Raw genomic sequence first — 18,169 nt, 5'->3', positions numbered from 1 at the left:
GTCCTTTTGTGTGGAATAAATTTGCATGTGGATTTGAATTTTCTGCTGCAATTAATTTACAATTGCAATCTGCATTGATAAATAAATAAATAAATAAATATTTGTATTTGCAACATAATAATAGTTGATTGGCAATAATGCTTTGTGACAACTGCACTGTGAGCCTCTTGTAATCTAGATACATTTTCAGCACTCCTCTCTTGATGTGACTTCAACAGATAAATTATGGTGTGACGCTGTTGTTTTGAAGGCTCACAGAATCTTAAATACGCTTGGTGTTGGCAGTTTACAGAGAATTGTTAGGAATAACGTTAGTGCTGTAAATCTTGCTGAGTAACAACTTACTTGTCCTGTCTTGATTGATATTTGGCTAAGTCATCAAATGTGGTGTGAATGCATTCAAGCTATTTACCAATATTTACCTTTAAAGTTGTGTGTGTTTTGCATCTTTAACAGGTAGCTTTGGTATTTTCTTTCTAAATGTTAACAATTAAGGGAAATACAAACTAAATTCTACTGTTTATCATTGTTCTTACTGATTTCATCAGTTCAGTAGATTCAAAACAGAAGTGGCCAATTACAGTTAAATTTCTATGTTCAAGATGTTCCCAAATAAAAGCCAAACCCATCTGGAATTGTCATTATATTTTGAAAAAAATGATTCGCATGTTTAAATGCTTCAATTGAAAATGAAAATAACAAATAATTTTGATATTTGCTTCACAAGCTCACACCAATATGGTGTTTCTTATTCAAGTTGACAACTTATGATATTTAAGATGATTTTGACTATGCAAACCTGAATTTTAAAATGAGTATGTGGTCATTACTTTATACACAAATTAATATACTTTAATATTGATACCAATATAACAATCAACCTTGCTCTTCCTGGTTCCAGAAAAATCATTTGCAAATGAATTTTAAACACTCCTTGGAGTAGTCTGTAGAAATTCACTTGAGGACCTCTGATTCAGTGGTCAGTTGCATTGAGCAGTTTAAAACAACAACTTTACAAAAAGTTCATGGTGGAAACCAAAAGGGTAGTAACATATAACTTGCTTTTATCATTTCTTTTGCAGCATCATCTAGCATATAACTAAATGTAAGATACATAAAACTGCACTTTTTAATCTAGTTCTTGAAGACTTAATTTGTTAAAATGTAATTTGCAAAACTGATACAACAGGAATTTCAGTTTAAAAAAAGTCTTCAGCAAATATTTTCAATGCCAGAATGAAATTTCTGCATGTAAATCAGCACAGCAACATTAATCTTGTCATTTTTAAGTTTTCCATAATAATCATACCTAATGTTAAACCTGAGCTTACAACTGTATATTTTCACATTAGAGTATATTGATAACTTGATAATAGATGGATGATTCCTCCAAAAAGCCTTTTCAGTTTCATTTGATTCTGTTTTCATCTGTCTGAATATCTCTAAGGTTTCTGCCTCTTGCACAGGACTGAGATGGTTTTAACCAAAATCGCAATCAACATCCTCTGTGACACTGCTGTTATGCCTACTCATCCTCCTTAAAGTCTCTGCAGTCTTTGACTGGACTGACTGACTGTCCCATTCTCCTCCAACGCTTCTGTTCAGTTATTTAGCTCAATGACACTCTTATCTATTCAAATGTAGCTAAAGCATCTCTCATGATGGCTTCCCCTCCTCCCACCACACTATGAAGTATGCTGCTAAATCCATAAACAACAGGCTTATGCTTTCAGTTCTTAATAAGTCTAATTCTGTTTCTTACCAGAGGTCTTAGATCTGGATGCGTTAAGACATAACCATTGTTTGTGATTGCAAAAGCATATCCATGAATGCCCAACTGCAATTAAAAATATATTAAAAAGTTACTAAGAATGTATCACAAATAACAAAGAAGCAAAGTATACCCACATTAATATTTTAAAATTTGCATTTCCGAATTGTATCAACATAATTGTTCTATTCACATCAATGCAGCCACTGAGGCCAGACATTTCAGTACAAAAGCTCATTTCAACCAAACGGAAATTTTAAAATGTACAATGCTTATTTTTGTTTGTTTAAGGACAACATTTATAAAATACACAAATTAGAAAATAAGGTCTTCAGTTGGCTAAAAATAAGCGCCACTGCTTATCAGTCTGTTCAAAATATAGTGTCTCTCATATCGATGAATGGAAAACTGTACTATGACTGAGAAATTCCTGGAAACAGTATTGCCGTAACTTCATCCTTGCAGTAACAGATACCCCAGTTATCCATAAATGGGGTTTTTGCTGCACTTTATTTGAAATAACAATGACAGAAGCAAGATAGTTTTAAAACTATTTCCCATGTGCAAAAACAAGACATTAATTTGTCCTACAGTTTTCATTACTAATTTCAATATTTTTAATTTAATTATGCTGTATCATCATATTTTGTCATTCACAAGCCTGCTGTGCCTGCCCTCATGGCAACACTGCTTCACATTCAGCTGGAAGGTCTGTTTTGGTAATATATTTCCAACATTCCACCAAGCAAGATCCTAACAAAATATCAGTGATTCTTTAATTCAAAGATTAGGCAGACTTAAAATTATTTTGACTAAAACGTAAACGAAATGCCAGCAAGCTTCTCAGCATTCCAAGATGCTTTCAGCTCACGATACAATCCAATAAATGGTTCAAATGTATGCCAAGCTTAGATTATCCAAATTCAAAATTTGGTCGTAATAATGAAGTAGTAATATGCAATTCTTAAGATTCAACGGATATAAATTGGGACAGGATTCTCAGAATTCAAAAATGTAATCTTAAATCCAAGTTACAGCAATCTGATCCATTAAGAGCAGAGGAAATTTTGGGTTCAAACCACAGACATTAAATGTACATAGTTGTTGTGTTGGCATAGGATGACAATGAGCTGCTTCAGGATGGAGGTTGAAAACAGCTGATTTGATAATACATAAGCCTGTTATAAATTTCTTATGGCAGGGTTACTACCTCAAATTATTTTAATTTGTTCTTACTGTAGAAGTCAATAAACTTTCATGCTGATTGCATTTGTGGAATCTCCAACCAGTTGCACAGCCATTCAGCTTAGATGGAACATCAATCACAACCAATTTAATATTTTTCAGTCTGAAATGTTTGGCTGCACCCAGTTCTCGGCTATTGGAAATCAGTGCCATAGTGGTTCTGAAGCACTATCATATCATATTTGAAACACAGGTGATGACCTAGTGGTATAATTACTGGAATCTTAATCCAGAGACCCAGGTAAAGTCTTATGGCCTGGATTCAAATCCTGGCAGATGGTGTGTGACGACACTATGACTTTAAGAGGTGTAAGTTGTCCTTTTTTTTAATGAAGGGAGTTAAGGCAGGATGAAGTGTAGTCTGCTTGAAACCAATAAAGCCTGTGAAGCCTTTGTTTTTTTTTAAAAAAAAGAAATTAGAACAGCAGAAGCAGCCTGAATGGGTTGGGGTCAAGCTTCCACAGAAGCAGGACTTCTTTCGTTTGACTTTCAGTAGCTGCTGAGGTTGTGAAATCTCCTACATTCCTCTCTCTCTTTGCTACAGCTAACAACAAGGGTTCCCTACCTGCTGCTAGAATCACATGTGAAACTATCTTATTTTATTGACTTTGCCTTTTGTGTGCTTATGGGATGTTATGACATTAGAACAGTTAATGAGTAGTTTATTATTTTGTTTAGTATTTCAACAGATTTAAAGTTAAGCCAATTCTTCTCTTATTTTTATTTTGTCTGCATTTTAACTATGGTGCATGAATAAAGAGTGTTTTGCTTTAATCAAATTGCATCCGGAATACAACACCTGGTACTTTCCTTTAAAATAAGACAAGTTTAGGGTTTTGGCTATCTCCTTGACATGTTTTAAAGGGGTTTGGTCTGGTCCATAACAGGTAGAATTTGAAATCAATTTTAAAAAAAAAACTGGAATTCAGTTTTTAAAAACTGGAGTCTAATGATGGTCGTAACCACCATTGATTGTTTTAAAAACCCATCAAGTCCACTGATGTTTCCTAGGGAAGGAAACTGCTGCCCTTATCTGCTTAGTCCAAAATGACCCACATCAATGTGGTTAACTTTTCACTGCCCTCTGTTAAACTTTAGGCATAGAAGCACAATTAGGCTTCAGGCCATTCAGCCATTTTGAGTCTGTCCCACCATTTGTTCATGGCTCATATGTTTCTCAGCCCCATTCTCCTGCATTCTCCCTGTAACCCTAGATCTCCTTACCCATTAACATTCAGTTACGATGGGCAACAAATGCTGACCTAGCCAGAGATGGCCATTATCCCATGAAGGAATCAAAAATAGTCTGTTTTTCTCACTCCACAGATGCTGCCAGAGCAATTGAGTTTGTTTTTGTTTTTATGCCAGTGAAGTTCTGTCTGTTTGTAGCAGCTGATGGTGCTGAACCGTCATGGAGACGAATAGATTCCTCCTCCATAATATCCTCCTCCTCTAAGTGCTCCCATTCACCTTGTTCCTCAGCATCCTGCACATGACATATGATGCTTCAATTCTACAGAACACAACATGCCAGGATAACGGACTATGTTGACGGATTCCTCAGACCTGTTCAAGAAATGGAACAGTCACTTCATCAGTCCTGTCACCTGCTCCACCATGGCCTCTCTATACTTCTCATGATTTTGTAGACCTCAATCAGGTTTCCCCCCTCAACCTCTGTCTTTCTAATGTAAATAATCCTAATCTACTCAACTTCTCTTCATAACTAGTGCCCTCCATACCAGGCAACATCCTGGTGAACCTCCTCTGCACCCTCTCCAAACCATCCACATCCTGTAGTAATGTGGTGACCAGAACTGTACGCAGTATTCCAAATGTGGTCGAACCAAAGTCCCCTACAACTGTAACATGACCTACCAACTCTTGTACTCAATACCCTGTCCGATGAATGAAAGCATGCTGTATGCCTTCTTGATCACTCTATCCACCTGCATTGCCACCTTCAGGGTACAATGGATCTGAACATCCAGATCTCTCTGTGTATCAATTTTCCCTAGGGCTTTTCCATTTCCAATATAGTTCGCTCTTGAACTGCATCTTCCAAAATGCATCACCTCACATTTGCCGGCATTGAACTCCATCTTCTATTTCCCCACCCAGCTCTCTAATCTATCTATATTCTGCTGCATTCTCCAACAGTCCCCTTCACTATCTGCTACTCCATCGATCTTAGTGTCATCTGCAAACTTACTAATCAGATCATCTGTACCTTCCTCCAAATCATTTATGTATATCACAAACAAGAGTGGTCCCAACACAGATCCCTGTGGAACACCATTGGTCACAGTTCTCCATTTTGAAAAACTCCTTTCCATTACATCTCTCTGTCTCCTGTTGCCCAGCCAGTTCTCTATCCATCTAGCTTGTACACCCTGGACCCATGCAACCTCACTTTCTCCATCAGCCTGCCATTTGGAACCTTATCAAACGCCTTACTGAAGTCCATGTATATGGCATCCATAGCCTTTCCCTCATCGATCAATTTTGTCACTTCCTCAAAGAATTCCAACAAGTTGGTAAGACATGACCTTCCCTTCACAAAACCATACTGTCTATCCCTAACAAGCCCATTTTCTTCCAAATGGGAACAGATCCTATCCCGCAGTATCTTCTCCAACAGTTTCCCCACCACTGGCCTCAGGCTCACCGGTCTATAATTACCTGGACTATCCTTGCTACCCTTCTTAAACAAGGGGACAACATTAGCAATTCTCCAGTCCTTCGGGACCTCGCCTGTGCTCAAGGATTCTGCAAAGATATCTGTTAAGGCCCCAGCTGTCTGTTCTCTCACCCCTCAGCAACCTGGGATAGATTCCCATCCGGACTTGTCCACCCTAATGCCTTTTAGAATACCCAACACTTCCACCCCACCCCTTATGCTGACTTGACCTACAGTAATGAAACATCTATCCATAACCTCAACATCCATCATGTCCCTCTCCTCCATGAATACTGATGCAAAGTACTCATTAAGAATCTCACTCATTTTTTTCTGACTCCCCGCATAACTTCCCTTCTTTGTCCTTGAGTGGGCGAACCCTTTCTCTGGTAACCCTCTTGCTCCTTTATGTATGAATAAAAGGCTGTGGGATTTTCCTTAACCATGTTTACTAAAGATATTTCATGACCCCTTTTAGGCCTCTTGATTCCTCGTTTCAGATTGGTCCTACTTTCCTTTGTCTGTCTTCTGTCGCCCTGACCTTATGTATGCTTCCTTTTTCCTTTTTGCTAGTCTCATAATTTCACCTGTCACCCATGGTTCCCTAATCTTGCCCTTTCTATCCCTCATTTTCACAGGGACATGTCTGTCCTGAAGTCTAATCACTCCGTCTTTAAAAGCTTCCCACATATCAAATGTGGATTTACCCTCAAACAACTGCTCCCAATCCACATTCCACAAATTCCTGTTGGATTTTTCTATAGTTGCCCTTCCCCCCCCAATTCAGCACTCTTCCTTTGGGGAGCACTCTCGTCTTTGCCCATCAGTATTCTATAACTTACAGAATTGTGATCACTGTTATCAACGTAATCCCGTGCTGAAACTTCAACCACCTGGCCGGGCTCATTCCCCAACACCCAGGTCCAGTATTGCCCCTTCCTGTGTTGAACTATTTACATGCTGCTCTAGAAAACCCTCATGGATGTTCCTACAAATTCTGCTCCATCCAAATCCTTAACATTCTTTCTTTCTTTCTTTCTTTCTTTCTTTAATCTGTCTACATATTTGTACTTCTATCTCATGCTCACTGTTGGGAGGCCTATAGTATAGCCCCAACATTGTTACCACACCCTTCCTATTTCTGAGCTCTGCCCATATTGCCTCACTGCTCGAGTCCACCACAGAGCCCTCCTTCAGCACAGCTGTGATATCCTCTTTGACCAGTAATACAACTCCTCCATCCCTTTTACCTCCCTCTCTATCCCACTTGAAGCATCTATATCCTAGGATATTTAGTTGCCAATCTTGCCCTATCCACAACTTCCTCAGCATCGCAGATGCTCCAAAGTGAGTCCATCCACAGCTCCAGAGCTATTATGTGGTCTAACAAGAGCTGCAGCTTCTTGCACGTGCAGGAGTCAGGGATATCAGTCGTGTCCCTGAGCTCCCACATTGAGCATGAGGACCATAACACGGGTCTGGGATCTCCTGCCATTTTTACTCTTAAGTTTAACTTAGTCTTACTATAATATCAATACTAGACAAATTAAATGAAAAAAATTGTACCACATCACTCTAATTACCAGCCCACAATAACAAAAAATACTAAAAGAAAACAAAAATAAAAACACTTACCTTATCAAAACACCAGAGTCTTTTTGCCTGGTCAGAGGAGGAGGACGGGTGGGAGATACTACATATGTAGTGTCTCGGGTTTAGCCACTGCCCAAATATATCAGTTCACTCACCTTACGAAAGCGCTATTTGACCACTCCCACTGAGCTCTGGTGCCGAAATGAAGAACTTACCTCCCAGCAGGCCCCTGGTCCTCACCTTCACCGCTCCCGCCACTACTGCTGCTGCAAAAAAATGGATCTTCACAGTCACTGGGAGAGGATGGCCTCCCACTCTTGCAGCCATCAGGCCCCAGTCCAGCTTCTAGCATACTTCTGACACAGTGCCCCTGGACATACAGAGCGTGCATTGACACGGCACTTCACCATCCCCAGGAAGTAGGCGGGGGTCTGAAATTGTCTTGGCTTCCTGTGCACCCTTTGCATCCTGAGGGGCGCTGTGGCAGCGTTTTCTCCCTGAAATCATACATCCTCATTTTCTTTGCTGACCTCGATTCTGAGATCACAAATGTCTTCCACCGTGCTATGAGAGTGCCTGTTTAATGCTATTACTCTCACAACATGCATGAGTGCACCCCCTATCTCAGAGAATAAAACACATACATTGCTCTCTGAGTATTGTGGTAGACATTTTCATTTCCATTTGGATGAAGATAGAAGGCAACAGCACTCAAGTTTCACAGAGTGAGTTTTAAGCTCAGCCCCTTATTGAAGGTGACCTCCGAAGTTTTGATATTCCCTTCGTGCATTCTCTCCCTGTCTATCCATTAGCTTTGTTTTATACCATGTTTCTATCTGACCCTTTTATTTAACGGCTCATCTCCCAACTTTACCACCTAATCCTCAAAAAAAAATGCACTGTTGTCTTACAAAACACAGTCTTGTATTGCTCCCCACCATTGAAGTCAGGCTGAGTCCCTTAACTGGGTTGAGGACTGAAGACTTTGAAGCATGGTCCTTTTGTTGTATGTCATTCAAGTTCACTCCATAACTTGCTGGAACATGGTATAAATCTAACATAGATGTAGTCTTGGGATACATCATGGTCCAATCATGATCCAGGTGCTAATCCCCAAGTGCAAAATGTCTTGGCAGCAGTATTACCATGAAAGGTGCTTGTGTGATCCAAAGTGCAAAAATTGAAGTGATGAGCTGTATTCTAAGTGTGTTGGAGATGTGTCACAATGATTTAGTGAAGTTGGTATGTATTCAGGGCCAGCCTCTGCTGATGGAGTGGATACATGTGCTCACTGGTCATGGACCATAACCCGAGATATTGAGGACTGCTGTCCAATGTTGAGGCCTATTGGAGCAACTGAGGTGTGAAGAGACAGGTCTGACATGTTTGTTGGGTATTGTCACTGTTTAGTCTCTTTCTGGCAAATGGGAGATTAGGAAAATGTGATCAATGAGGGGAGATTAGACACTAATGGCATGCAAATATATGCAATTATTCCTCTTGCCATGCACTAGCAAGATTATCATTGCACCATTCAAAATATATTTGCAGAATCATCAGATTTTCTTTTTCAACCTTGAGAATCTCATTTATTCCAAGCTTGCTTTATTTTCACAACTGACTTGTCATTGCCTACGTTATTCAGGGACTGGGATGATTCAGTCCAATGCTATTTTCTCTATCACTGAATATTTCTTTTATCATGCATTTAGTTACTTTGATAAATAACTGACTGGGTGCTCAATTTCTATTTCATGGTCTTCTAGGAAAACGGCCACACTGATGTTGCTGCCATCAATAGCCTGATTAAATGGCTTCTCATCATGCAGCTAAGGCTGGTAAAGTTGACTGCACAGCTTTGAAGTTGTCAACTGCCCTCTGACCTTCTTGTATCGTTTCAAATTTTCTTCCTTTCTTCAATAAATTTGACCAAAGGAGCCATGAAAAAGTGCTGAAGGTCAGAACACATTTCCATTAAAGTCCATCTCATGCCAACACAGCACAAAATCTGACATTGTGCAAGGCATGGGAAAACCCAAAATAGCTCTTACTTTCACTTGTTTAGGAGGTACATCGCCTTTGTCCACAGTATGGCCCAAATAAGCCACATCACTTGGGCAAATTCATTTTTAGCCATATTTGAAACCAAATTACCATTGTAACTGGTTAAACAGTTTAATCAAGTCATGTAAATGCCCTGAGGAAGACCCGAAATGTTAACTCTGATTTTTTTCTTCACAGTTGCTGCCAAACTTGCTGAGATTTTCCAGTAAATTCTGTTTTTGTTCATGTAAATGTTCTTCCCAGGTTTGAATGAATACAACTAAGTTGTTGAAATAAACTTCATGGTCATACATTCCAACAAAGACTTATTGCTTAACTGTTGGAAAATTGCAAGTGCAATTTTCAATCGAAACTGCATGACTTTCACTTGATAAAACCATCTGATGTTTCCCATGTTTCTCTGGTTCTATTAGACAATGTAACTAGACAGCATCCTTTTAACAAGCCAATTTCAGTGATGAATCATGAGCATCCACTTTCTGTGTAAAAGAGTTGCCCATCATTTCTTTTTAATCTATTTCCTCTCATCTTAAAAATACCATCCCCCCCAGCCTTGAAATTCCCCATCCTAGGGAAAAGATACTTGCCATTCACCATATCTATACCCCTCTTAACTTTAGAAACCTCTATAAAGTCACCCCTCAACCTTCTATGCTTCAGTGAAAATCTCCCAGTCTATCCACGCTCCCCTTATAACTCAAACCTTCCATTCCTCTCTATTTACTCAGTAGTACTGTGTCTTTCAGGTCATAATAGTCAGCTGTTGGTTATGAAACTATTTCTGAGTTGCCCATTTGATATAACTCTCATTTCGGATTCCCTGTTTAGGGTTTTTATTAAAGAAGATGGGCTGCACTAGTCATCCTCATCTTCTCTGTTCATTACCTTCTTTCTATTTGTATTTTTGAAAATGACATCCGAGTCTTGAAATTTTAAGTCATCTCCCTTACTTTCATTAATGTTCATGCTCCTTTCTGTTTATTTCCATTACCTAAGATTGAGTCGCAACACAATCAGGAAACAATCCAGGATATTATTGTGTAGTATCTCAATTTCTTTTACTTCCATTGGTTGTTCCATGACCTGCAGTGAAGCCAGTATTTTTGAACCAGTCCAGTTAATTTCCAAGTTAAATTCACTAATTCAACTACAATTTTCCCATTTACTACATCACTCTTTAATCACACTCTGTATAACAGGACTGCCTTGGACTTTCCATGTATACCTCCAATTAAAATGTACTCCTTCCTTAACTCTTCTGGAGATCAAACAATATCATCAATTAGTATCAATGACTGACTTGGTCCAGTGGCTCTCAATATCTGTATTAGTTTAGATCCTTGATTTGAAGGATAAGGAAATAGCTCCCCTTTTGAAATTAAATTTTCAGAATCTCATATGATCTGAGCTTCTTCATTAATAATCAAGGAAGAATTTTCTTTCTAGCTGTATTTCAGCAAGTTAACCGCAGCCTTTCTTCCAATTCTAAAAGTTACAGAATCATTTTAAGCATCTGATCCTTACAAGATTCTGATTTTACATCTACCTTCAATTTATCTGCTAATTCTCTTGGTTTAGTTAAAGGTTTCAAATTATTTCAGATAAGGAGTGGAGATAGTGGCAATGTTTCTAGGTTAGCAATAGAGAACTTCAGGCTAATGCTTTGGGGACATGGATGGGTGCCTGTTGGCACAGTGGCTAGCACTGCCACCTCACAACTCCAGGCATCTAGGTTCAATACCAGCCTTGGGTGACAGTGTGGAGTTTGCATATCATCCCCATGTTTTACTTGCATTTCTGCTGGTTGCTCTGGTTTCCTCCCACAGTCCAATAATGTGCAGGTTAGATGGACTGGCCATGCTAAATTATCCAGTAGTGTCTAGGGATATGCAAGTGAGATAGATTAGCCATGGTTACAGGGACAGAGTGGGAGGATGTACCTGGGTGGGATGCTCTTCAGAGGGTTGATGGAGACTTGATGGGCCGACTTGCCTCTTTCTACACTGTAGAGATTCTAGGAATCCACTGTTATGTTGTCTATTCCCAGGAAACTCATAGCAACATTCAAAAACCTTCTTGAAAATCTAATATATACAACAAAGTTCACCACAACAGTTCAAATTTATGTTAGCATTTCTGTATATTGTTTGTTTAAAAGCAACACAGACTTCTCTTAAATTTAATGACTTTTAAATCCCAGGCAAGAGCTCTCAGTTCTTATAATCTCAGCTGATGTTACTCTTAGAGAAGTCATATCCCAGAATGAAATCTGGCGTGATTTGTTTTTTTTTTAATAAGTTAGTTCATTGTGGAATCATTACAATCATACAATGGAGAAGAGCCCCTTTGGTCCAAAAAATGCACAAAATCTACTTTAGTCTCTCTTTCTAGCACTAAGCCCATTATCTTGAATGTTATGACATTTTAAGTGCTCATCAGGTACTTTTTTAAAGGTTGTGGTTTCTCACATCAATTACATTCCCAGGTAATGCTTTTGAGGCCCTACCACCCTCGAGTGAAAAACTGTTCCCTAGTTACAGGTGCCATCCTGAAAATATCCCCCATATTGCAAGTCTCTGTCTTTAATTAGTTATATATGTTCTATCCATGCTAAAATACTTCTAGTACAGCACTCTTATCTTATCAAGTAGTATAATGTTATCAACATTTTCTGACAATCTAAATATATTACATTTCTGGCTTCCCCTTTATCTATCCTCCTTGTCACTGCCTTAAGCAGGATAACACAGAATAAATGATCTTTAAAAACAAGTATGGAATACAGTTTAGAAAAAAAACACACAGACAACATTTTCAACATATATCCCACACCATCAATGTACTGACAGATTCAAGTCCAGAGAAAGCAAATCATGTCTCAACTTCTTATGGTTTTACTTAACTGAGTCCTGACAGTTTCTATGCCATGGACCATGGACATAATTCTAGGAGTCTTCGGCAAATCAACTTGAACTTTTTTTGCAACTTTGAGAGCATCTGTTTGCTCAGTCTTAACGACCTGCAGATTTTCAACCAAACTCTCCTAGTTTAGAAGTTTCATAAACTTCTATTGAGGTGATTGTGATTTACCTGAACTGTACTATAACTCCTGTTAAGATAGGAAATGAAATTTGTTTCAACAGCAATTAGGTCTCTTTTGAACTGTACTAAAAAGTTTTAACCTCTGGGTTTCTTAACTAAAATCAGTCCTTCATTATTCTGAACTAATGGCATTCAATGGTTATCCATGCATCACCATCCATGACAATATAAAGAATTTTCCATTGACACCACATTAGTTTACAGTTGCTTGCTGTTTGAGCTATGCTGAATTAGACTATTGTTCCAGAATGACTCTGACATTTTTTTAAAAAAGGAAAACCTCTCAATCTGACCAGGTTGAGCCAAACTCTATTTTGATGGATGCTTATAATATTGTTAATAACTGGGAAGGTTTCATTTTTTTGCTCTGGAGGGGAATACCCCAATTCAGTATGCTCCCGGGTGAGGACGGATGATTGGTCTTTCCTTTTTTATTCACCCACACCCAAAACTGGTTGCAACAAGTTAGGTTTAAAAAGGATACCTTCTCTTGTAAATAATTTTCTCCAACACCAAATGAATTTATGTTTTGAAATGAGCCAATTTAATCAGGTTTTCTTAGATTAACAAAAGGGTGAGTTATTAGTTGTCAAACAGGAGAAGAAATAACAACAAGAAAGAAACTAAAACCATGGATAGAGAAGAAGTAAGTCCAAAAAAAATAGCATTTTTCACAAATATACAGATCATGTACATTTTCAAAATGCGTCTTTTGTAAAGGGTGTATAATCAGACATTTTGGCCGTGACATTCAATGGTAGTGCAAGTGTTGACATAAGGTTCTTAACTTTGTAGATTGATTAAAATGTTTTATTCTCTGTTCCTTTCAACGGCAACTGGCTGGTAGCACTCAAAGTCACTGCAGAGTCACTTGTGTTTAATGGTCGTTCTCAAGCTAAATTACCCCAGAAATTAACAGCTCTAAATCAGTGCATTGAAATGCAGATATGTATTTCTTGGTTGATTTTTGGAAGTTACACATTAGTATGCAAGTTACCAGTAAGGAATCCTGCTTCAGACAGAAAGAAGCCAGTATCCAGAACTCTCAAATGAACAACCTTTCAAAAACTGCTCCAGAGCAACATGCTGCATGGACACTTTGTTTAAGCTTATTACCTCTGTCTAGTGTGTATTTGTATCACATTTTTATTACTTTTTTAGGGTAGTAGGTATAAAATTCCTCTTTCTTCCATTCAACAAAATACTTGTAATTTGGTTTCTTTATTCTTATCTAGTTCATTTCATAATATTTGAAGTGTGATAATTGCATTAAAGAGAATACAATTACTTATTCCAATTATCTGAGAGAGAGCTAAAAAAGCCAATTATTCTTACCTTTTCTGGCCATAACAAATTAAAGGAACACACTCAAGTCCAAAAATATTTCATCCTGAAATATTTATCCCTTTGAATTTAGATTGATTTCCTTAATTTATAACATTCTGTCTATATTCATAAATTATCTTCAATGTGATGTTGAAGCAATCTATTTAAACATGAAGAGAGTACTGTGCAACTGACAATCCTCTATTAGTGAGGGCTGTTTAAAGTTCTAGTTTTGTGATAAACAGAAATTTTGTGCTTGGTTACTCTGACAACAGGGCTTAGTGATATTATAGAATAAAAACCAAAAGAACTGCAGTTGTTGTAAAAATCAGAAACAAAAACAGAACTCTAAGGAAGGGTCCTGAAATGTTAACTGAATTTTTTCTTCACAGATGTTGCCAGGCCTATTGAGCTTTTCCAGAAACTTCTGTTTTTGTTACTAGTAATATTGTAAGTTGTGCTTCTCCAGCTTTCTAGCATTTCTACCATTAACAAAGACCATCACAAGGATCGTAGTCTAACCACTGGATTTGTAGCCACATCCTCTTGATAGCAAAAGTTTCATGAGATGTGGATGTTCAACTGTTCTCTGGCTAGGAAATAAAGTCAATGTGGCACCACCAACCTCTTCCCATTCAGGCCCAAGCTAAAATCCAAAGTTAATCTCATTATGTGTTGGAATGAATGTATGAGGTCCCCAGTTGCTTTTTCCATCAAACTGAAACCTTACATTTATCTACAATATTATGCAACTATCATTCATTTATGTTTGTTGGTTCAAACATATTTTAATACTGCTTAAATCTATTTGTTAAATTTCCACATTAATTTTTAATGTAAATGTTTATTAATCATCAATAAATATGGCTATAATACATAAAAATGCAATTAAGCAGAATTCCAGTGTGCTTCTTTTTCCCAATCATCTGCTACAACTTTAGTGGCCTGTTTCTCCAGGGTTTCTCCAAAACATGGCTAGAAATCAGGGCCATCCAGCTGTGAAAATTCCACCCAGATCATTTTTGATTTCTTTGTATGAGAATTGATATTTTCATGATTGTCAAAGAAGCTACATATGCCATCTTACCTTATACTTTGGAATAACTTTCAAAAGCTCTTTCACTGGGACGTCTGTTCCGACCACACCCAGAAGAATACCTTGTGTGCGCTATCAAAATATGAAAACCACACATCCAGTTATTTCCCAGAGAAGGGATCTCACCAACAATCTTGACCAACAATGTTTAAATATTTTATTTCTGTTAATTTATTTCACTGCACTGAACAATCTAATGCCTAATAATCAGTATGCTCTCACTTTCTTTCTCTCACCTTAAAAAGCCATAAAGCAAATGCAGGCTGGGAAATAGGCCACTGGCCTCTACAATACTTTTCTGAGCTGATGCCAACATGTACGTGAAAGCAGCCTGACTTTTTCCAGTGTTTCCCCGCATTATTGCAGATTACATTTAATCTCTGTGCCTTCTTGCCCCCCAAAATATTTTCTGTACTATTGTCAATCACAGCAAGTCATACTGACCGTCTCATTCTTCTTGCTAAACACAGGCATTGCAATTGTTGTCATTAGAACCCGCTCAGAATCAGCAACAAGCTAAAGAGTGAAGAGTACAATGAGGAGAAAACATGGTTATCTCATAGAAAATTAAAGTCACATTGTCCATTCTTAGGATTGCCAACATGAAACGGTTTTGCTTTCAAAGGGGAAATCTTTAAAGCTATTTTCTCCATTCAACAGTTAATTCCCTTGTGCTGAAGCTTCATTTCTATCATACTTCCAGCTGTGAAGCAAAGCATTTTATCAGCTGATGCTAATTCTCTCCTGAATATTGCAATAATTGGTAAGAATTATTGACCCAAGTGATGTGATAACTGCATAACATATTTCCACTTGTGAGGTTGTCAGAATATCAGCAAAATAAAATCTGTTTACTGCCTACAATATGCTACAATTCTACTATTGAATGTACCCATCCCATATCCTCCAGCTGTAATCACACCAGTTCCAAAAATACTTAAAGGTCATTCCTGGGGCAACAAAACAAAAGATTTCAGCGACAAAAGGAAAGATGGGACCAAAACAGTAAGGGGAATATGATCATTTTTCAGTTTGCCAATATTTAAATAGAATATTTGGTTAAGCATGTAATGTATTATTAATGTATTGACAACAAAATAAAATTTTAGACAAATTTCACAAGACATTGTAAACATCTAAAAGATAAGATTTATTCTGATGGCATTTCTAGGTTACTGAATGTAGTCTTTTCGACTATAGAATGCAAATCTAAACCATGAATGCCCCAGAACAGTAGATTTTCTTTTTATGTCAGATGCTTTCCATTTAGAGGTTATACTTATCATATTAGTAAAGGCTGACATATTATAATCTCATGCACGGTTGTACGGTGCTCTAAATCAAATTAAATATTTGAAGCAGAATGACAACTCTTGTGACTGAGGGCATGAATGAAGGTCAAAAAACAGAAAAAGAAATTCCAACCAGTTGTGTCTTTCCAGGGCTTGAATGAGTGTCATGATCACTCTTCGGATGAGCATATTTTGCCTTCAGTTATTATTTACCTTGTAAATGTAGTCAAATCATGAACCAATTGTTGTACCTTAGATGTCATAAGGCATTTATTATACAATGCTGAATTCCAAACTAAGGTTTCATATGAATTTTGACATAAATTATCCAGTGCATACTGAAATAAATCTTGAATAAAATCAATAATGTTGATATTTTAAGCTAGTTCTGTTACCCATATTTGACCTACATTTAAAAGTCATGTTTATATATATTCATCATACTAGCTGCCCACTGTCTTTTGTTTGTTGATTTTGTTGCGAAAAATACTTAATGTAATTTATTCCCACCTAAAACTCAAATTCTTTCCTTTCAATTTCCAGTTAGGAAACACACGATACTGTTCTCAACCTGCACAACAGCCACTGGACAAGACAATTTTAAATTACTGAGTTATAAAATTAGAAAGTTTCATTTAAAACAGGTGAAGTCATTTTGGTCTGTTTGGAGCTCAGTCGTTCATTTTAAGATTACTGCAAAGTGAAGCATAAACAGTATATATCATCTTAAATTGATGCAGTTTTGTCAATTAAAACTAATGGCTGTCTGGACTAATTGTCATCCAGAAGGACTTCAATATCTGAAAATGAAAGTTATATTTAACAGTTTAAACACTGACTGAAAATGAATATACCCATATTCTATTTTGCTTATTCTTTTGTTATTGAGTTTAGGTAAGGAAAATGTAATTCATAAAATGCTTTTATACCATTCTTATAAATAATAATTTATATTTATTTTTAGTTTGATTTATTTATTTATATTTATAATTAATTTGAAAACTCTCAAAAGGTAGAAATTGTGTGCATGCAAAAGTTCAATGTGGTTAGCCTTTTGAAATGTTGTTCAGTCCAGTCACCATTTAAATAACTAAGTCAAATAGATTCAAAATGCAACTATTTTTAAAAGTAGCTTGATAGTACTATGAATATTTAAGCTTAAACAACTATATTTTAAAATACATTGTTTAATATTAAGTGAAACAGAATGCTCAGAAGATCGAGATGTAATCACACTAAAAATCTCAGGAGCACAAAAGCTGACGTTTCGGGCCTAGACCCTTCATCAGAGAGGGGGATGGGGTGAAGGTTCTGGAATAAATAGGGAAACAGGGGGAGGCGGACAGAAGATGGAGAGAAAAGAAGATAGGTGGAGAGGAGAGTATAGGTAGGGAGGGGATAGGTCAGTCCAGGGAAGACGGACAGGTCAAGGAGGTGGGATGAGGTTAGTAGGTGGGAGATGGAAGTGCGGCTTGGGATGGGAGGAAGGGATGGGTGAGAGGATGAACAGGTTAGGGAGGCCTCCAGCATCTGCAGTTCCCATTATCACTCACACACTAAAAATCTGTCTGGAGACAGATTCATGTGATCAGGTTGCAACTGGGGAAGAAAACGATGCGTATTCAAAGTCAAGTGAATTTTCTTGCCTTGAGACAGAAAGGGAGACAGCTACTTCTTTAGACATTAAAGAAAGATACATAAAGGTATCCATAAGTAATAACTGTTGGTTGGGGAAGAAACAACTACTGCTGTGACGAGCTGGGTGAACTATTTCCGTGTTAAAAATTAAGCAGAATGTTTATGAAGGTTGAGTTTTTATTCAAAAAGAAAGGAAAAAAAATTGATGGGAATCTGAGATTTGAGTTAAAGGGGAGTGAGTTTAAGCTCTGTGAATTTAAATAAGCTGCTCACCTGTTATTGAGTTTGAAAGCAGTAGCTTACAGTAAATCTAGTAGGCCGCCTGTTTACCACCCAAACCCCTCCCTCCCTGTCCCACAATT

General features: G+C 37.5%; 1 protein-coding gene across 6 annotated transcripts in view; it reads right to left on the bottom strand.

The window, feature by feature from the left end:
- Nucleotides 1–18,169, bottom strand: part of cacna2d3a (calcium channel, voltage-dependent, alpha 2/delta subunit 3a) — an 807,750-nt gene that overhangs the window by 267,757 nt on the left and 521,824 nt on the right. For all 6 annotated transcript variants that reach the window (XM_059649881.1, XM_048547899.1, XM_048547901.2 and 3 more), the window contains 3 exons: nt 15,322–15,393; nt 14,869–14,949; nt 1,763–1,837 (listed from right to left, as the gene is read on the bottom strand). In XM_059649881.1, coding sequence (XP_059505864.1) covers nt 1,763–1,837; nt 14,869–14,949; nt 15,322–15,393 — 228 coding nt within the window. The remainder of the gene's footprint in view (nt 1–1,762; nt 1,838–14,868; nt 14,950–15,321; nt 15,394–18,169) is intronic.

The sequence above is a fragment of the Stegostoma tigrinum genome, chromosome 11, assembly GCF_030684315.1.
Source record: "Stegostoma tigrinum isolate sSteTig4 chromosome 11, sSteTig4.hap1, whole genome shotgun sequence".
Lineage (NCBI taxonomy): Eukaryota > Metazoa > Chordata > Chondrichthyes > Orectolobiformes > Stegostomatidae > Stegostoma > Stegostoma tigrinum.
This window is presented reverse-complemented; position numbering and strand designations above follow the sequence as displayed.